This window comes from Scylla paramamosain, chromosome 34 (genome assembly GCF_035594125.1).
Source record: "Scylla paramamosain isolate STU-SP2022 chromosome 34, ASM3559412v1, whole genome shotgun sequence".
Lineage (NCBI taxonomy): Eukaryota > Metazoa > Arthropoda > Malacostraca > Decapoda > Portunidae > Scylla > Scylla paramamosain.
This window is the reverse complement of record NC_087184.1, coordinates 8,325,220-8,342,719: the sequence shown is the minus strand read 5'-3', so window position 1 is coordinate 8,342,719 and position 17,500 is coordinate 8,325,220. Positions and strand designations below refer to the sequence as shown.

Below are 17,500 nucleotides of genomic sequence, written 5' to 3'. Positions count from 1 at the left end.
GTGGGAAATTTGAGAGAGAGAGAGAGAGAGAGAGAGAGAGAGAGAGAGAGAGAGAGAGAGAGAGAGAGAGAGAGAGAGAGAGCTGTAAGATGTTGGAAGAATGGCAAAGTTATACATAATAAGGTTTCTTCAGTATCCAGCTGACTCTCTCTCTCTCTCTCTCTCTCTCTCTCTCTCTCTCTCTCTCTCTCTCTCTCTCTCTCTCTCTCTCTCTCTCATTTTCCCATTTTCCTTTCAAATAAATCAGCCAATTGTGACGTGAAAAGATAAGAACAGATAAAAATGAGACAGGCAAACAGACAGACAGACAGACAGACAGACAGACAGACAGACAGACACGGGTGGGATGAAAGAGGTGGGAAGATATAGAGAAAAGAAACACAAAACAAGCAAGAAAACATGGAAGCAAGGAAGAAAAATATGGGAAAATAAAACGGAGAGAGAGAGAGAGAGAGAGAGAGAGAGAGAGAGAGAGAGAGAGAGAGAGACTCATCCTTGCCTGGGCCATCTCGCTCCTTAGGTTACACTTCCGGTCTGACGCGTGAGAGAGTGAGAGAGAGAGAGAGAGAGAGAGAGAGAGAGAGAGAGAGAGAGAGAGAGAGAGAGAGAGAGAGAGAGAGAGAGAGAGTCACGTTGACCTTTGACAAGTTATCGAGCGAAGGAGAGGGAGAGGGGGGAGGGGAGAGTGTGTGACCCTTAGAATGAATGAGAAGGAAGAGGAGGAAGAGGGAGAGGAGAAAGAGGGGAGAGGAGGAGGAGGAGGAGGAAACTTGTTGTGCCCCACCCTAACTGCACCTCTCTCTCTCTCTCTCTCTCTCTCTCTCTCTCTCTCTCTCTCTCTCTCTCTCTCTCTCTCTCTCTCTCTCTCTCTCTCTCTCTTTGCGAGGTAAAAGATACATTAACGCATTTCAAAGAGAGAGAGAGAGAGAGAGAGAGAGAGAGAGAGAGAGAGAGAGAGAGAGAGAGAGAGAGAGAGAGAGAGGTAAGGTGAGGAAAAATACACAAAAACGATAAGATAGAGCTGGAGAAATTAACGGGGAGATGAAATGAGGATGAGAGAGAGAGAGAGAGAGAGAGAGAGAGAGAGAGAGAGAGAGAGAGAGAGAGAAGGCAGTGTAACTCCACGAAACGAAAGACTGTGTACATTGTCAACGCACACACGGCGGCCACTCATGCACACACACACACACACACACACACACACACACACACACACACACACACACACACACACACACACACACACACACACACACACTACCAAGGACAATTATGCACGTTTTCATAATTAACGTGTACACACTTAATTATATAACTCTCCCTCCCTCTCTCTCTCTCTCTCTCTCTCTCTCTCTCTCTCTCTCTCTCTCTCTCTCTCTCTCTCTCTCTCTCTCGACCAAGCAAAGTGGATTAATTTCAGGCGATTATTTTAGGGCAAACTCAGGTAATTTGATCAGCGGGAGGGGAAGGAAACTGGCTGGCGGAGAAGGAGGAGGAAGAAGGGGAGAAGGAGGAGGAGGAGGAGGAGGAGGAAGAAGAGGAGGAAGAGGAGGAGGAGAAGGAGAAGGAGGAGGAGGTTAATGCTGGAACAAACTGAGGCAGACAGGTATTCCAGTCGGTGTTAACTTGTGACATTCCAAACTTGAGGAAGAAAAAAGATAAATGAGAGGAGATAGCAAAGAAATAGATGTTTAGTTAGATTAAGGATAACAATTAGATGGTTATATAAATGTGAATATGAGAAGGAATAGCAGAAGAAGAAGATGGTGAAGAAGGAGATAGCAAAGAAGAAGTTTAGTTAGATTAAGAATAAAAATTAAATGGTTACAAAAGGTGTGAAGAGGAGGAGAAAAAGATGATGATGATGATGATGATGATGAAGGAAGAAACAGAGAAATAAAGAAAGAAACGAAGAAGGAAACTGTGATAGAAAGGAAAAAGAAAACAATGAATGAAAAGAAAAGAAAAGAAGATACGACAAAAAAGACAATAGATGAGAAGGAAAAGAAAAAGAGAAAAAAAAACGGAAAAGATAACCATAAATATAAATAGAAAGAAGACAGAGAAAAGAAAGAAAAAAAATCAAGAACGGACACTTTCAATAACAATAACCCTTTACACTGAAAAAAATAGGAAGTGATAAAATAAACAACAAAAAGAAACAATACCACATTTTTTTTTTTTTTTTTTTGTCGTAAAGTGAACTGCTGCCACTGTTTTTTTTTATTTTTTGTTTTCTTTACTTTTCTTAATTGCTTCCTAATCCCTAGGGAGCGGAAGGAGGAGGTGGAGGTGGTGGGATCAGATATGTTAATAAGAGGGCGATACCATCTGAAGGGCAGCGGCAGCCATCTTGGAACTCCTCCTATAGGGAAAGAGTAGGAAAAGGGTTAGGAGGAGACAGATGGTAAGGGGAGGAAAAAGGTGATAAAAACAGGAGGAAAGGAGGAGAAAGATAGAAGAAAAATGATAGTGAAGAGAGATGGAAAAAATAACTTGTCTGATGTGTGTGTGTGTGTGTGTGTGTGTGTGTGTGTGTGTGTGTGTGTGTGTGTGTGTGTGTGTGTGTGTGTGTGTTGGAGTGGCTAAACTAACATCATTATTTTTATTTCATTCATAACGCTTCCAGATGTTAGAGAGAGAGAGAGAGAGAGAGAGAGAGAGAGAGAGAGAGAGAGAGAGAGAGAGAGAGAGTCACGTTTCAGTTTAATAATGGAGACGAAGGGACTAGCTGGGATCTCCCCCAACCCCCCTTTTTTCCTCCAACCCTCCCCTCCTTCTCCTCCTCCATCCTCTCCATCCCTCCCTCCCTCCTCCTCCTCTTCCTCCATTCTCTCCATCCCTCTTCTACGCTGGAGTGAATTAAAGTATCAAATAACCCCCTCCTCCCCCTCCTCCTCCTCCCCCTCTCCTCCCCATTCCCTTCCCCTTCCCTCCACACTATCAGGTGGTGGAGGAGGTGCATATCATTTAGTACCAATTAATTAGGTTAATGACTGTTAATTAAGGTTGTAGCAGTACGTAGAAGGGGTGGTGGTGGTGGTGGTGGTGGTGGTTTAATGATCATGGTGTAAAATAATAGTAACTACAAAAACAACGGCAATTATTATAGTAAACACTACTACTACTACTACTGCTACTACTACTACTACTACTACTACTACTACTACTACTACTACTACTTCTACTACTACTACTACTATTATTACTGCTGCTACAACAAACACTATCACCATTACAATCACCACCACCTTTAATGATAATAATAACAATAATAATAATAATAATAATAATAATAATAATAATAAACTGGCTGAACCACCTTTTTCTTCTTCTTCTTCTCCTCCTCCTCCTCCTCCTCCAGCAAGCGCAAAAGCCAGATCGTTTACACTCCGGGAAATTACTGAAGCCTTACAAGTTTCATTCGCTGTTCATCAGAGTGCTTCACATCCTCTCTCTCTCTCTCTCTCTCTCTCTCTCTCTCTCTCTCTCTCTCTCTCTCTCTCTCTCTCGTGCATTCGTCCACCAGAGACAAAGAGAGAGAGAGAGAGAGAGAGAGAGAGAGAGAGAGAGAGAGAGAGAGACTTCCGGAATTGTCGCCCCCATATTGTGCGAGGTCATGTGAACGAAACTGTAGGTCAGGTCAGGTCAGATGAGAGAGAGAGAGAGAGAGAGAGAGAGAGAGAGAGAGAGAGAGAGAGAGAGAGAGAGAGAGAGACAAAGAGAGAGAGAGGTCATTTGGTCAGGTCAGAGGGCAATCGGGTGAATCTTAAGGACAAATGAGGAGTGAATATTCTCTCTCTCTCTCTCTCTCTCTCTCTCTCTCTCTCTCTCTCTCTCTCTCTCTCTCTCTCTCTCTCTCTCTCTCTCTCTCTCGACTTTTTATTAGACTGTTTCACTTCCCGTCTGGCATACTGTAGAGAAGGGAGGAGAGAGAGAGAGAGAGAGAGAGAGAGGAGAGGAGAGAGAGAGAGGAGAGAGAGAGAGAGAGAGAGAGAGAGAGAGAGAGAGAGAGAGAGAATGAGTTGTTTTAAGATAAATGTCTCGAGATAGAATTAATTTTCAGCTTCCAATTCTGCATTATACTTTTAGCTTTTATAAGTGTCAACAAATCCTAGTAAGAAAAGGGACAGTTAGGACTGAGACACACAGACAAACGGACGGATGGGACAGACAGGAAAATTTGCATAGAAGCCAGACAGGCAGGAATAGTCAGTGACATCCAGACAGGACAGACAGGCGTATGTTAGGGGCAAACAGACAGACAGAGAGGCGTGTGTTAGGGGCAGACAGACAAACCGACAGACATATAGACAGAAAGGCTAGCTAGAGGCAGCAGACAGACAGGAAGATGCGCGTGTAGCAGTCAGACATACAGACAGATAAACAGAAAGGCGAACGAGACAGACAGACAGATAGACAGGGAGAAAGAAAAATGTGCGTGAGAGAGGAAGTCATGCAGACAGACAGACAGACAGAAGGACAGACAGATTTCAAATATAAAAAATATATATATATATATATATATATATATATATATATATATATATATATATATATATATATAATACATGGGTAGGATATATATATATGGGTGAATTTCAAGCGAGAGAGAGAGAGAGAGAGAGAGAGAGAGAGAGAGAGAGAGAGAGAGAGTTACGTCGGTATGGTTGGTGACGGTCTCGCTGTCTCAGATATATATAGACAGACAGAGACAGACAGACGTCCCTCACTCGACCATCGACTGGCCTGATGGAGAGAGAGAGAGAGAGAGAGAGAGAGAGAGAGAGAGAGAGAGAGAGAGAGAGAGAGAGAGAGGATGGGTGTCAAAGTATCGAGTAACATTACCACCCCTTTTCGTACGATCAAATCACACACACACACACACACACACACACACAAGTAACATCTGTTTTAAATGGATTTTTTACAATTAAAATAAATAAATACAGAACGAAGTTACTGAAAGAGAGAAAGAGAGAGAGAGAGAGAGAGAGAGAGAGAGAGAGAGAGAGAGAGAGAGAGAGAGAGAGAGAGAGAGAGAGAGAGAGATTTAAAGCTTGATTAATTATTTTTTCCGAATTTTTCATGTTATTGTTCTTCGTGGGTTTGTAGATGTTGGATTAGACAAAGGTTATTTGAACACACACACACACACACACACACACACACACACACCTTCCTCCATGGACTCTAAAGAATCTAAATGACCCTGCGTTCCGCCTCCCGAGACTCCTTTCATCGCCCTGCCTAACTGAGTATAGGAAGGCAGCCTGTTTTACCGCGCCAGGCACTTCGTTACTATTACATTGGGGAATTTGTGGAACGCCCTTCCTGTTGCATGGTCAGCGGGATCCATGGTGGTGGTGCACCAGTGTTCAGGTTTCACTGTTTTGTTGGCTAGTCAGTCTGTTCCAAGGCAGATAGAGTCAAGTTTCATTGTTTTGTTGAGTGCAAGGCCTCCAGCGTGAGAGTAGGCAAGCAGAGAGCGGCCAGCGAGAGGAGGCGGAGCGGGTGTTGGCTGACAGTTGCCAGTTGGTAAACAAACCAAGAAGATGGCGTCCTCTGAACAATGCCTTCCTGATGCTGCATTTTTCCCGGCAGTACAACTAGCAGCATATTTTAGAGGCTCACTAGGTTTGGTTACTAATAATAGTAATCATATAATGTGAAGATGAGCGTACACGTCTAACGTCGTTTTTTGGACTTATCACGTAGTCAGCTGGTGAGCCAGTATTTCGTCAGTGCTCGTCCATGATTTGGATGTTACGTATGCTTGAAAATAAAAGTTTTCCTGGAGTTGCAACACAGAGTGGTACATGTCCTTCTTCACTTATATATATATATATATATATATATATATATATATATATATATATATATATATATATATATATATATATATATATATATATATATATATATATATATATATATATATATATATATATATATATATATATATATATATGTACTAATCATGAAATTATCATTTTCTCTCTCTCTCTCTCTCTCTCTCTCTCTCTCTCTCTCTCTCTCTCTCTCTCTCTCTCTCTCTCTCTCTCTCTCTCTCTTCTTCTTCTTCTTCTTCTTCTTCAATCCCAAAATAAGCCCCCTTCCTGCTTAGTCGTCTCACAATTAAATACATGAGGCCTGGCAGCTCGGCCTATCCGTAATGAAAGAAAATTCTCGCAGTTCGTAACTTTCAAACCAAATAAGTCACTCTTAAAACCTTTGTTTTGATACGTTTTCTGTAAGTTTCGTTTGTTTTATCGATATTCAGACATTTAATCTAATAAATGAAAATTATCTTTATTTTGATAGAAAACGAATGGTAATATTTAGTGAAACATTAATGTGTATAAATATTGGCTAACTTTCCTCCTGTGGCAAATATTAATGTGACAACAAGCCATGTATCCTTGTCTTGTTTGGCTATTTCTCTTTGTTTTGCCAACGTTCCTTCTACCATCCGTACTAACCACTTGAAATATCCCCACCACCGTAATAAATTGTCTCTAATTTACCATTGACAATGGGAATAAACACCATTACCTCTCCTACATCAGCAAAGAGGGGGAGGACGCCAGGCACCTCCACCTTAATTCTGCTCATTTCTTGTATTTTACGCATATCCCTAGACTCTGCACGACAGCGGGGCACCACCTTTACTCCGCGGAACCAATACAAAACGTAAGAATGTGAAATAATTGCGGATAGTGGAGTAAAACGAGAGTAAATAAGGGATGGTGGCGTTGGTTGGGAGGGACGCGCGCAACGAAAAACAAACAAGAGGAAATGGGCTAACGTGCCTTTCTTTCTTTTTACATTTCTGCACGTCACTCTGCTTGTAGGGGCTGGCAGGGGCTTGTTAGGGCTGTCAGGGGCTGCTAGGGGTGCATGTGAGGTTGTCTGGACATACTATATGAGGCGTTTGGGGTCTGTTCTAAGGGACGGTGCAGCTGTAAAGGGTGTGTTGGGAGCTGTCACTGTGCTATGAGGGGCTGTTTGTGGTTCTTGTTGGGACTGCTGGGGCGCGCTGGTTGTGTTAGAGGATATTTAAGGATCTGAATGCTGTTATGAGGGTGTTAGACATGGTAAGGTCTGTTAGAGAGCTTTGTTAGGGATGTTGTGTGAGAGTAGTTTGAGTATCTTGTATATATTGTTTTTTTTAGGCCCTGTGAGGCTGTTAGAGGTGTCTTCAGTGTACGAGGATCTGTATAAAGCTCCTGTGGGGATATCAAGGACGATTTCAATGTCTTAGCTGAATGGGTGCTTCTGAGCCACGTGTCCATCCTGGGGAGACTGTGTGTAGGAAGCACAGGGACACAGGGGGTTGTGGCAGAGGTGTGCTGCCTGTGCCATCATAAGTGCACGCCTCTTGTAATGGCAAAACGTATGTGAGGCGAAAATGAATGTAAAGGTTGTAATTCTAAGAGGGAGTGTTTGATACAGCTGCAAGGAGATTATGTGAGGGTGTTTTGTAATGTTTGTATCCATGTTAAAAGATTTATCCCAAAATTTCTAAAATCACTGTGAACCTTAGTTCAGATACTATTATACTCCATATGTTTTGTCATTATTTGTGGTAAGAATGTTGGTGAAAAAATTTACTGCCCGAATGTTAGGGTGTGGATGACACGAAGCCTTGTATTGGCATGCATGCACACACACACACACACACACACACACACACACACACACACACACACACACACACACACACAAATACAAATTAATTTTGAGGTTGATGATAAGAGATATTCTATACCAGCTTCAGTTAAGAGATTGTAAGTGGCACAGAGGCTGCCTGTGAAGCCATTCCAAAGCCTTAATGTTCACTTGTGCCTGTTGTTGCAGACCATGGAAGGGTCACGGCAGGAGTGAGGATGTGCTCCCCTCGCTGCTGCAAGATGAAGCAGTGCACTCATCCCTGAATTACTTGGTAGGGATCCCAACACCTCCACCCTGAGGCACTTGCACGCCGGTCACAGTCAGGTGCGAGAGAGAGAGGCAGAGAGAGAAAAAGAGCGAGCCCTGTACACCATGAGCAGCATCTTGCCCACGAGCAACAATTACAGTTATCAAGCCGCTCATTTCAGCTCTCTGTACTCATCCTCAATCCAGGCTGAAGACCTCCTCCTACCCTCCATACATGACAAGAGCTTTGTATGCAAGTGCAGCAAGATCTTTTCCAACAAGGCAGACTTCACCCGCCACGTGAGGGTCCACACCGGGGAGAAGCCCCACAAGTGTAACGTCTGTAGCAGAGAGTTCTCCCTCAAGGGCAACCTCACCAAACACATGCAGCTGCACACCAACCAAAAGACCTACAATTGTACCGAGTGCCCCAAGACCTTTCTCAAGAAGGTTTACTTACACCAGCATGCACGGGTCCACTCTGGGGAGAAGCCCTTCAAGTGTCCGCAGTGTGACCGGGCGTTCTCTCTCAAGGGCAACCTGGCACAGCACCTCAAGTTGCACACAGACCACAAGTCCCACCAGTGCTCGGAATGCAACAAGCTGTTCATGAAGAAGAGCTACCTGGACCAGCACATGCGGACCCACACTGGGGAGCGGCCCCACAAGTGTCCCCAGTGCAAGCGTGCATTCTCCCTGAAGGGGAATTTGGTGCAGCACCTCAAGCGGCACTCTGGAGAGAAGCCGCACACCTGCTATGAATGTGGCAAGTCCTTTGCCCTGAAGAGTGCCCTGCGGGAACATGACAAGGTGCATGGGGAGGAGAAGCCTTTCTCCTGCCTGGTGTGCAGCAAGGCATTCCGCAAGAAGGTGTACCTGGTGCAGCACACACGTGTCCATACCGGTGAGCGCCCCTTCCCCTGCACGCACTGTGGCAAGGCCTTCTCCCAGCGCAGCATCCTCAACCAGCACCTGAAGCGACATGGGGAGAAGTCCTACAACTGCTCCCGCTGCCACAAGCTTTACCTGAAGAGCATTTACCTGCCAGTCAAAACTGAGAAGGGCCATGCAGAGCCATCCTGGTGCCAGGACTGCATGAAGGAGGAGAATGTGGAGCAGTACATCAAGCCCGACTACAACTTTGAAGAGGAAGAGGAGGAAGAGGAGGAGGAGGAAGAAGAGGAGGAGGAGAGCATGATCAGTGAGCAGTCCTTCAGCTCATGCAGCAGCATCGAGCACGAGGAAAGCCCCAAGGAGGAGTCTGCTTCCCTCACCAAGAAGTACACCAGCCTGATGCCCAAGATGAACCATGGGGCCCATGGCTTGCACCACCACCACCACCACCATCACCACCACCATGACTCCCTCACTGAGTACAGCATCACCAACCTGGCAGCCAAGGGGAACAGGAATCTGGCCGACGTGTACCACTCCCGCTACTACACCGGCCACATGGGTATTGGAGGGGACTCCACCCACCACAAGGCAGGGGCCAGTGTGGGCCAGAGCCTCAATGCCTCCTTGTAGTGCCATGAGCCAGCCACACAGCACCTGTAGTGTGGCTGGACGATGCTGGTGCTGCTGTGGCATCGTGGTGGCCAAGGTTAATGTTGGTCAAGGAGAAACATCTTGTCATGAACTAAGTGATAACTATGTTCTCTTTTTAGGTGTAAGAGTTCATTATAGTACAAATATCAAAATTAAATTTTTTTTCTTTTTTCTCAAATTGACTAATTATGATGTAACAAAATGCAGTTGCCAGCTTTCTCTGAGGGAGCATTTTCATGTTGCCAGACAAACAGTCTCACAAGCACATTTTGCAACCCAGTAGTGATGTCCACAGTTCATGTATTCATGTGTGTCAAACATTGTCCATTCTTCCCAGATCTTGGTGGAAGAGGAACACTCTTGTTCCCACCATCGCTGCCATTGACTTTGTGCATCACAAAGCACCAAAGTCTCATCAAATTTTCTAAAAGCTGAACGTAAAGTATTAACCTTCAGGATTGCCATGTCACCAGCCATTCTGTTTACAGCAGTATTACCATTACCACAAAAGTTCACTGGAGGCTCTTGAGATACAGAGGCTTGCACACTTTCTCCTGATTGGTTTTGCAAAGCAGGTCTAAACACTGGAGAATGAAATACCTGAACAGTCCTGCCAATCTCCCAGTCAAGACATGCCAATGAGAGTCTGCCATCTCAGCAGTGTCTCATCAGTGCAGCAATGCAATGTATTCCCCTTCCTTAGTGTCGTCATCCCCATTGTGCCAGAAGTTAGTTGGTCTCAGTTTCTCCCTGTCTGAGGCTCACCTTCCCTCCTCTTTCCCTCCTTTTGCATTTCCCCATCATGACACAACACAATAGTGGCCAGGATGTCAGTTAGGCGAGATACCACTTAATACTGCACTTCCTTCCAGCACTAACCTTGGATTTGTATTCAGTCAAACATTACTGCCACTATGTTGCTTTGAGGTGACCGCAGCACCGCTCACGGGGTGTGGTGGCGGCGATGGTGGTGGTGCCGGCCGGCTGCCTGCAGTGCTTGGTCTCCACCGGTCAGGAGTAGTGATACACATTTAGACTTAGAACCATAGCAGCAGAATGTTTAGATATATTTTTAAAAGTAGCCCGTCTGTGTCATATATATATATAGTATATAACACTGAATGCCTAATATGCTTTATAGTAGAACCCAATTAATTGTAGTGAGGAGGAGCAGCAGCAGCAGCAGCAGCAGCAGCAGCACTGTGGATCTCTGTAAATCCTAAAGTTACTCTTCAACTAATTTTTTTTTTTTTTTTTTTTTTTTTTTTTTTTGCCACATCATGTTTCAACATTCATTTAATGCTTTGTAGTGTCTGGAGCTTGTGAAGGCATAGAGGTAATGTTGAGTTTTGACTTCTCACAGGATAATGAATGTGAAAAGGAAACTAGTGCAGTATGTGTGTGTGCATATGTGTGTGTGTGTGTGTGTGTGTGTGTGTGTGTGTGTGTGTGTGTGTGTCTGTGTGTGTGTGTTTAATGATAATGATGGTGATAATGATCAATAGTTTATTTGAAAATTTAGCATTTTAACAAAAATGTTCATTTTAAAGTTTATTTGTTTGTATGTGTGTGTGTGTGTGTGTGTGTAGATGCATACATATGTGGTATGCACAAGGCAAGGCACAATCTATTTGCTTGTAATGGGCAAACTAATTTCAAATTATTAATCTGGGGTTGTTTAATAACTTTATTTTCTCCGGCCAAAAAAAAAGAGTAATCAACTCACTTCCTTGTATATAATCAGGCTGTCACTTCTCACACACGCTGGTCATTCCTCTTTCTCACCCTTATTGTAAGGCTGAAGCTGTTTATATCATTCCCTCTTTCCTGTCCTGTTGCACACAGTACAGTTTTCATAGTATAATTCTAACTTTTTTCCACATCAAATTTCCACTGTAATGATTAAGTGCATACCAAATATTCCTTCCCTGCAGCTCCCTCCCAACACTGTTCTTGGTGTTAGTGTAGACCAGACCCTCTTGTTTCAGTGGCAAGGATGTTGTGTGTTACAATCAGAAAGGGATATTACTTGAGTGAGAGACTAAAGAGATGAGTGAGTGATCACTAAAAAGAAAACTTTGATCAGGTAATCATATTTGACATTTGTCTGTTTTGGAAGGATCTGAAGTCAGATTATTGAGTTAGGGACTAGAGATACTGAGTTTGTGGATTAAAAGTAAAAATGTTGAATTGAACACAAGCAAGAATGCTGGATGTAGGATGAAGGGAGGACTTAGGTGGTTTGTTGAATGTTGTGGTGTGGGTGGATGTGTGGGGGAGTGCTGAAGAACAGGATAGGGACAAAAATGTGTTCTGTATATACACAAAGCACAGATAGGCATGTGGCAAATGAGCCATTATAAGTATTCTATGCAAATACCTCACTTAAGTTAACTTCTCTGCCTTCTATCTTAGGCTTTTGAAAGTACACATACAATTAGGGAATAACATAAGATTCAGAAGGGATGGATGCACAAAAATAACTGCACAGAGAAGTAAGATAATATAAAATAGAATCTAAATTGATCTGCACCTAGTTTATGCTTTGTAACATTACAGCTGCCAACTAAAGAGCAAGTGATCTAGGAGACCAAAGTACATGCCACCGCCAGTGAATGCTAACTGTACTTTCATTGTAATTTAAAGGTTGTTTGCTTGTTAAGTTAAACCATGTACAGCTTTGGCCATAAATGATGTCACATATTTCCTCAAAATTACCCATATAGTGATGCAAATGGTAAATCAAATGGGAATGGAAGTATTACTGTATCTTGTAAGTGAAAAATGCTGAAATCTGTGACATCCCTTCTGGCTGGAGCTGTGCAGATGAAGACACCAGAGCAAGACCACCCCACACACACACACTCACTGCCACATCCCCCAGTGTCCGGCGTGGAAGTCAAACACAGGGCTAGGTACACATGATGGTGGGCTTCTCAGAGTGAGTGTGAGGGAGGCAAAGTGGAGTGTCAGCCTGAACATCCAGATTACATACAGTCAACAAGAAAAGTATCTGTCTTGGTGAATGCATCAGTCCTGTTCATCTGTAGTTTATTTGACGTTACAACAGTTGTGGTGTGTTTTATGTTTTGTGTTCTTATGATAAAGTGAGGCCACAAATAGGCCATAAAGGCAGAGGAGTACTAATACTTCCTTTGTTGACTGTACTTGTGTTGAATGAGCACATCGAGTGTTGCAATATACCTCCTTCATCTGTCAGCATTAGTGCCAGATTAGGTCAAGTTTTGCATATACCAAGTCTAACACTTGTAATGGCATTTCTCTAAGAAAGTAAATATATGGTCTTGTTAATAAACTGAATATTATTAATTATCTATATTCTTCATGAGTATCACCTAGTTATCATTAAGGTTGAAAGGAAATTTGTACAAAGTAATTCACTATTGCAAGTTTTATTACATGCATGACACTTTCATTTCATCTCAAGATACAATCACTCATTCTTCTCTCGGGTCTTCAAAGTCAGCTGAACGTCCTGACACCCTGTGCTCAGTGACATGGGTATCAGTCCAGCACCTTTGGCCTGGATGAAAGAACATGAGGTTGTCTGAAAAGCAGTTTTATCCACTAAGGTTGTTATGGTAATTGCTGTGATAGTTAGTGATTTTTCTTAGTGGTGAATAAAATTAAAATTTCTTATCTCACATTCTTGGCAGCTGTTACACCTTTTTGCATCCAGTGTTATGTCTTTTTTGTCCAACCTTAATTCTCTGCCACATAAATATCTAAACTTCCTCAGTGTCACATGGTAAATTGCCAGTTTGATGCTTAAAACTTTTCTAACATTTTACGTTATTGTGAAATAATTGCCTTGAACAATGCAATACAAATCTGAAAACTAAGATCCTAATTTAAAAATACCTAAGACTCATAAGAACTAATTCAAAGACCATAGAGATCATTAATTGGATTCTTATGAGCGTTTTTCCCAATGACGATGAGACTTCTTAAATTATCACTAATATTATGGAATCGCCCTTAAAAACCTTAACTTCTAGAGATATTCAAAAGGCGAGGTAAGATCCCGAAAGGTTTGATCCGCGATGTGTACTTAGACAGGGAGTTTGATGCCTGTCTCTTGCTGTATCCAGTCCAGGAAGTGAGGGACTGAAGTGTGTCCATCGGGCTCGGTGCCGTTGCAGGAAGCTGTGGCGGTGAAGCTGGTGACCCCGAGCAGCGCCAGGCGACCCTCCACTTCCACCATCACCGGCCCTCCCGAGTCACCCTGGGTGGGGAAAAAGGGCTCGTGAATGGAACTTTGTGGCCAGATAATGGGAACTCGTGTCCTTAATAGCTTGGTCCTGATTCACGTGTTATGGAGTTCTCTTCCTTGACTTGAAGTTGTTGCGTTATCTTTGGCGTTCTTTTGTTTAGCTCTTTTTTTTATTATTATTATTTTATTACACCTTGTTTTACTTATTTATTTATTTATTTATTTATTTATTTGTATCATTTATTAATTTCGTGTAAATGAGACTGACTCTTTTTTTCCAGTCTTTTGTCTGACTTTTATTTTATATCATTACAGTATTTATTTGTCAACTTTTACGTACAAGGAAGGTAATCAAGCTCAAAGAGAGAGAGAGAGAGAGAGAGAGAGAGAGAGAGAGAGAGAGACTCATTACCGCTCCCCACTTACATTATATCACCGGCCATTGTTCAGTGAAGCGTGACAAGGGAGGGACTCTTGGCGTTGATACTCACCACACAAATGTGCCGCCTGTCCCTGCCGTAGGTGCAGAAGTGGTGTTGCGTGATGTATTTGGGGAACCACGCCTTGCACTTCTCCCAGGACATGCCGAGCCGCTCTAGCACCTTCAGCACGTTGCTCTTTGTGCCTGCAGAGGGGAGGGGAGAGAATATTAGTTGAATACTGTTAATGAAAGCATGAGATAAGTGATGTAACAAAAATGTGGTTAAGAGAGAGAGAGAGAGAGAGAGAGAGAGAGAGAGAGAGAGCACTCTTTAATATTACTATCAATTAAAATATATTCGTAGATACGCTAGGTAACAGGAAAATGTCATTGAGAGAGAGAGAGATCCATAACTTCACGAACATAACACCAATAAATAAAAAAAAGTAATAACAACCCCCCACCCCCCAATCCTCCACGCACGGCGCCATAGTGTAGCGACCATTGCGTCATCATCAGATCAATCTTTCAGTCACGCACCGGTCTCGTCGTTGCCCCAGCCCGCGATCTCTACTCGGGCTCCCTCTGGCGACATGCTGAGGCTCCGGGGCGGCAGGCAGATGGGGCGTATGGCGGCAGAGAAGTCAACAGAGCGCTCCAGTCTGTCATTGAAGGGTGTTGGATGTCACAAGGGTGTAATTAAAGGGTGTATAAATAAGTTTAAAGCGTATTGTGTTTTTTTTTTTTTTTTCGTATTTGATTTACAGGAGGTGTAGTGGCTGAGTGTGGTATACGTAAGGTGTATAGTGTTTGTGATACGTAAATGTGCTAAGGTGAAGTTTAAGTATGTGTGTATGTGGCGTATGTTGGGTGTAATGGGTATACGATAAATATTTAAGGTGTAAGAGATGTGATAAGGGGTGTATGTGAAGTGCTTTGTGTGATGGTGTGGCTTTGGGTGTGACTACGATGCTGTGTGGCTAGGCTATGGTGGAACTATACAGAGTAGTGAGGTGTGGTCGGTGAGAGAGAGAGAGAAAGAGAGCACTTACCACACCATTACATATTAAAAAGAAAAAAAATGTTATCTACGTTTAACTGCGGAAATGATTATTGATTCCGCAAATTGGCATAGAGAGAGAGAGAGAGAGAGAGAGAGAGAGAGAGAGAGAGAGAGACTAACCTCAGCAGAGCCACGTCGTAATGAAAGTTGAGTTTCTGGTGAAGGATGACAGTGCTCGCCTCCACCTCCACCTGGCCGCCCTGCTCTCTCGTCACCACGCCCAGGTGCACCGTCACTCGGGGCGTCCACACCTGTCCGTTCTTCCTTCTGTGTTCGTGAATGTACACAAGTTGCCTTAACTAGTGTCACAAACTCCAGTGATATTGATGTCTGAATCGAGTAGAAATGAATGTATTGACTGATGAGCTTTGCATAATATTTGAATAACATTAGCGTTCCCAACAGAGGGTTAAGGGGCCCATACACGTTCAAAAAAAGCGTCAAAATTTTGCATCAAAATTTTGATATCAAAATTTTGATGCAAAATTTGAGTGTGTGTAGGACGTTTTGATGTCAAAAAAAGATTTGAAGCAAAATTTTGATTGATCAAATCCGTTATATATATTTTGACGAGTCGTCAAATTTTTGATGCGTGTGTGGGCTCCTGTCAAAATTTTGATCAAGCTGTTTAGTTCGCAGGTGACTGACGAAGAGACAGGATCGCCATGTCTGCGGAGGAGGAGGCCGAAAAAAAAAATTTTTGATTGAAGTTTTAGGAGTGTATCGGACCTTGCCAGCCTTGTGGAGAATTAAGTCGGATGATTATAGCAATCGTGCTAAGAAAGCCGAGGCCTATGACATTCTACTGCAGAAATATCGTGAGCATTTTACTTCCGCCACATTAGAAGATCTGAAGAAAAAAATAAATAATCTGCGAACAAATTTTCACAATGAACTTCGAAAAATGGACAAAAGTGCCAAATCAAGCGCCGGAACTGAAGACCTGTACGAGTACAAGCGTTCACTTGGTGGTATGGATGGACACATGACGGTGTCTTCTTTCCTTATCAATGGCTCGACAAGGCCGAGTAACTCATCGAACGATAGCGCATCCATTCGAAGGAAGTTACGGAAGTCCCCTGGTTCGTTAACACGTAATTCCTGCAGGAGGTTGACGTGTCCGTAGGTTTCCCGTTTTAAAAACCAGTCTTTTGACCATTTCCGACGTTTACCAGGAAGTTTATCAGAGTCCAATGCGAACACTAGTGCTATGGCCACTGATGCATCCATGTCGAAGATTTTGACTATACTGAATTTTGATGGGAAAAACGCCTAAACGTGTGTGGGCAATTATGCATCAAAATTTTGTATCAAAGTTACACGTCAAAATTTTGATGCAAAATTTTGGCGCTTTTTTTGAACGTGTATGGCCACCCTTAGGCTAGGTTAAGTTAGGTTTAGATGATTTCAGTTCATTATTTCACTGTTAATACGTTTATTGTGTAGATCATGATTAAAGAATAACCATATTTTTATTTTTTTTTTTTTTTTTGCCCAGAAATAAATTATCATTGTCTGGGAAATAGTAGGCTAGGCTCATTCCCCTAAAACCCGATTTGTTTTGTACCAAGAGCTCCGCAAAAGGCAAGAACTGGGGGTGTGGTAGATGGGGCTGCTTGATGTTGACTTTTGCCTGAAATTCTTTTCGTAAAATATGACACGCTAATTAAACACATTAAGCTTCTCGTATGTGTGCGTGTGTATGTGTGTGTGTGTGTGTGTGTGTGTCACCTGAGGAGGCAGTGTGAGGCCGTGATGACCCATTGGGGGTGAATGAGGGAGCCTGAGCAGGTCACTTTGAAGTCACTCCAGAGGATGACGAGCAGCGCCTGAGAGAGAGAGAGAGAGAGAGAGAGAGAGAGAGAGAGAGAGAGAGAGAGTTACCAGACCACAATATTAAATCAAATTATCTAATAGTTTTTAATATGATTGCGTAAATGATTATTGATCCACCACTTAGCAGAGAGAGAGAGAGAGAGAGAGAGAAGGTGGGGTGGTGGGGTGTACCTTACCAGCCAGGGGTACTCATGCTCAGCGGCTTCTGATCCTCCTGTAATACGATTTTGGTTTCTCCTATTGGGCAAACCACACTCCGGGTAAGTCATCCAGTCCGGGGCGAGGCCTGCAAACAGACACACACACACACACACTCACACACCGGGTTAGCTAAAGCATAACATTTGCTATTTTCTCTTTTTTTCTATCTAGCCTCAGCTTATTTATTTATTTATTTTCGTTATTTTTCGTGATTATTTATTTCATGATCCGCGAGTCGTATGAATCAAAAGTGAGGAAAGTGAGGACGACGAAAGAG

General features: G+C 43.1%; 2 protein-coding genes across 5 annotated transcripts in view; one reads left to right on the top strand and one right to left on the bottom strand.

Annotated features, from left to right (window-relative positions):
• Nucleotides 1–12,798, top strand: part of LOC135090098 (zinc finger protein 501-like) — a 90,250-nt gene extending 77,452 nt beyond the window's left edge. Inside the window, exons 1-2 of one of the 4 annotated variants that reach the window (XM_063986430.1) lie at nucleotides 6,541–6,693; nucleotides 7,861–12,798. In XM_063986430.1, the coding sequence (XP_063842500.1) occupies nucleotides 8,047–9,447 (1,401 nt within the window). In that variant the 5' untranslated portion in view covers nucleotides 6,541–6,693; nucleotides 7,861–8,046 and the 3' untranslated portion in view covers nucleotides 9,448–12,798. Of the gene's footprint in view, nucleotides 1–6,540; nucleotides 6,694–6,832; nucleotides 6,851–6,951; nucleotides 7,098–7,860 lie in introns of those variants that run through there. The other 3 variants (XM_063986433.1, XM_063986432.1, XM_063986431.1) reach the window with 3 other exon arrangements.
• Nucleotides 12,799–12,863: 65 nt separating this feature from the next.
• Nucleotides 12,864–17,500, bottom strand: part of LOC135090097 (suppressor of tumorigenicity 14 protein homolog) — an 11,724-nt gene continuing 7,087 nt past the window's right edge. Inside the window, exons 7-12 of the mRNA XM_063986429.1 lie at nucleotides 17,199–17,308; nucleotides 16,918–17,015; nucleotides 15,307–15,453; nucleotides 14,664–14,785; nucleotides 14,194–14,327; nucleotides 12,864–13,714 (exon numbers count right to left, since the gene is read on the bottom strand). Coding sequence (XP_063842499.1) covers nucleotides 13,541–13,714; nucleotides 14,194–14,327; nucleotides 14,664–14,785; nucleotides 15,307–15,453; nucleotides 16,918–17,015; nucleotides 17,199–17,308 — 785 coding nt within the window. The 3' untranslated portion in view covers nucleotides 12,864–13,540. The remainder of the gene's footprint in view (nucleotides 13,715–14,193; nucleotides 14,328–14,663; nucleotides 14,786–15,306; nucleotides 15,454–16,917; nucleotides 17,016–17,198; nucleotides 17,309–17,500) is intronic.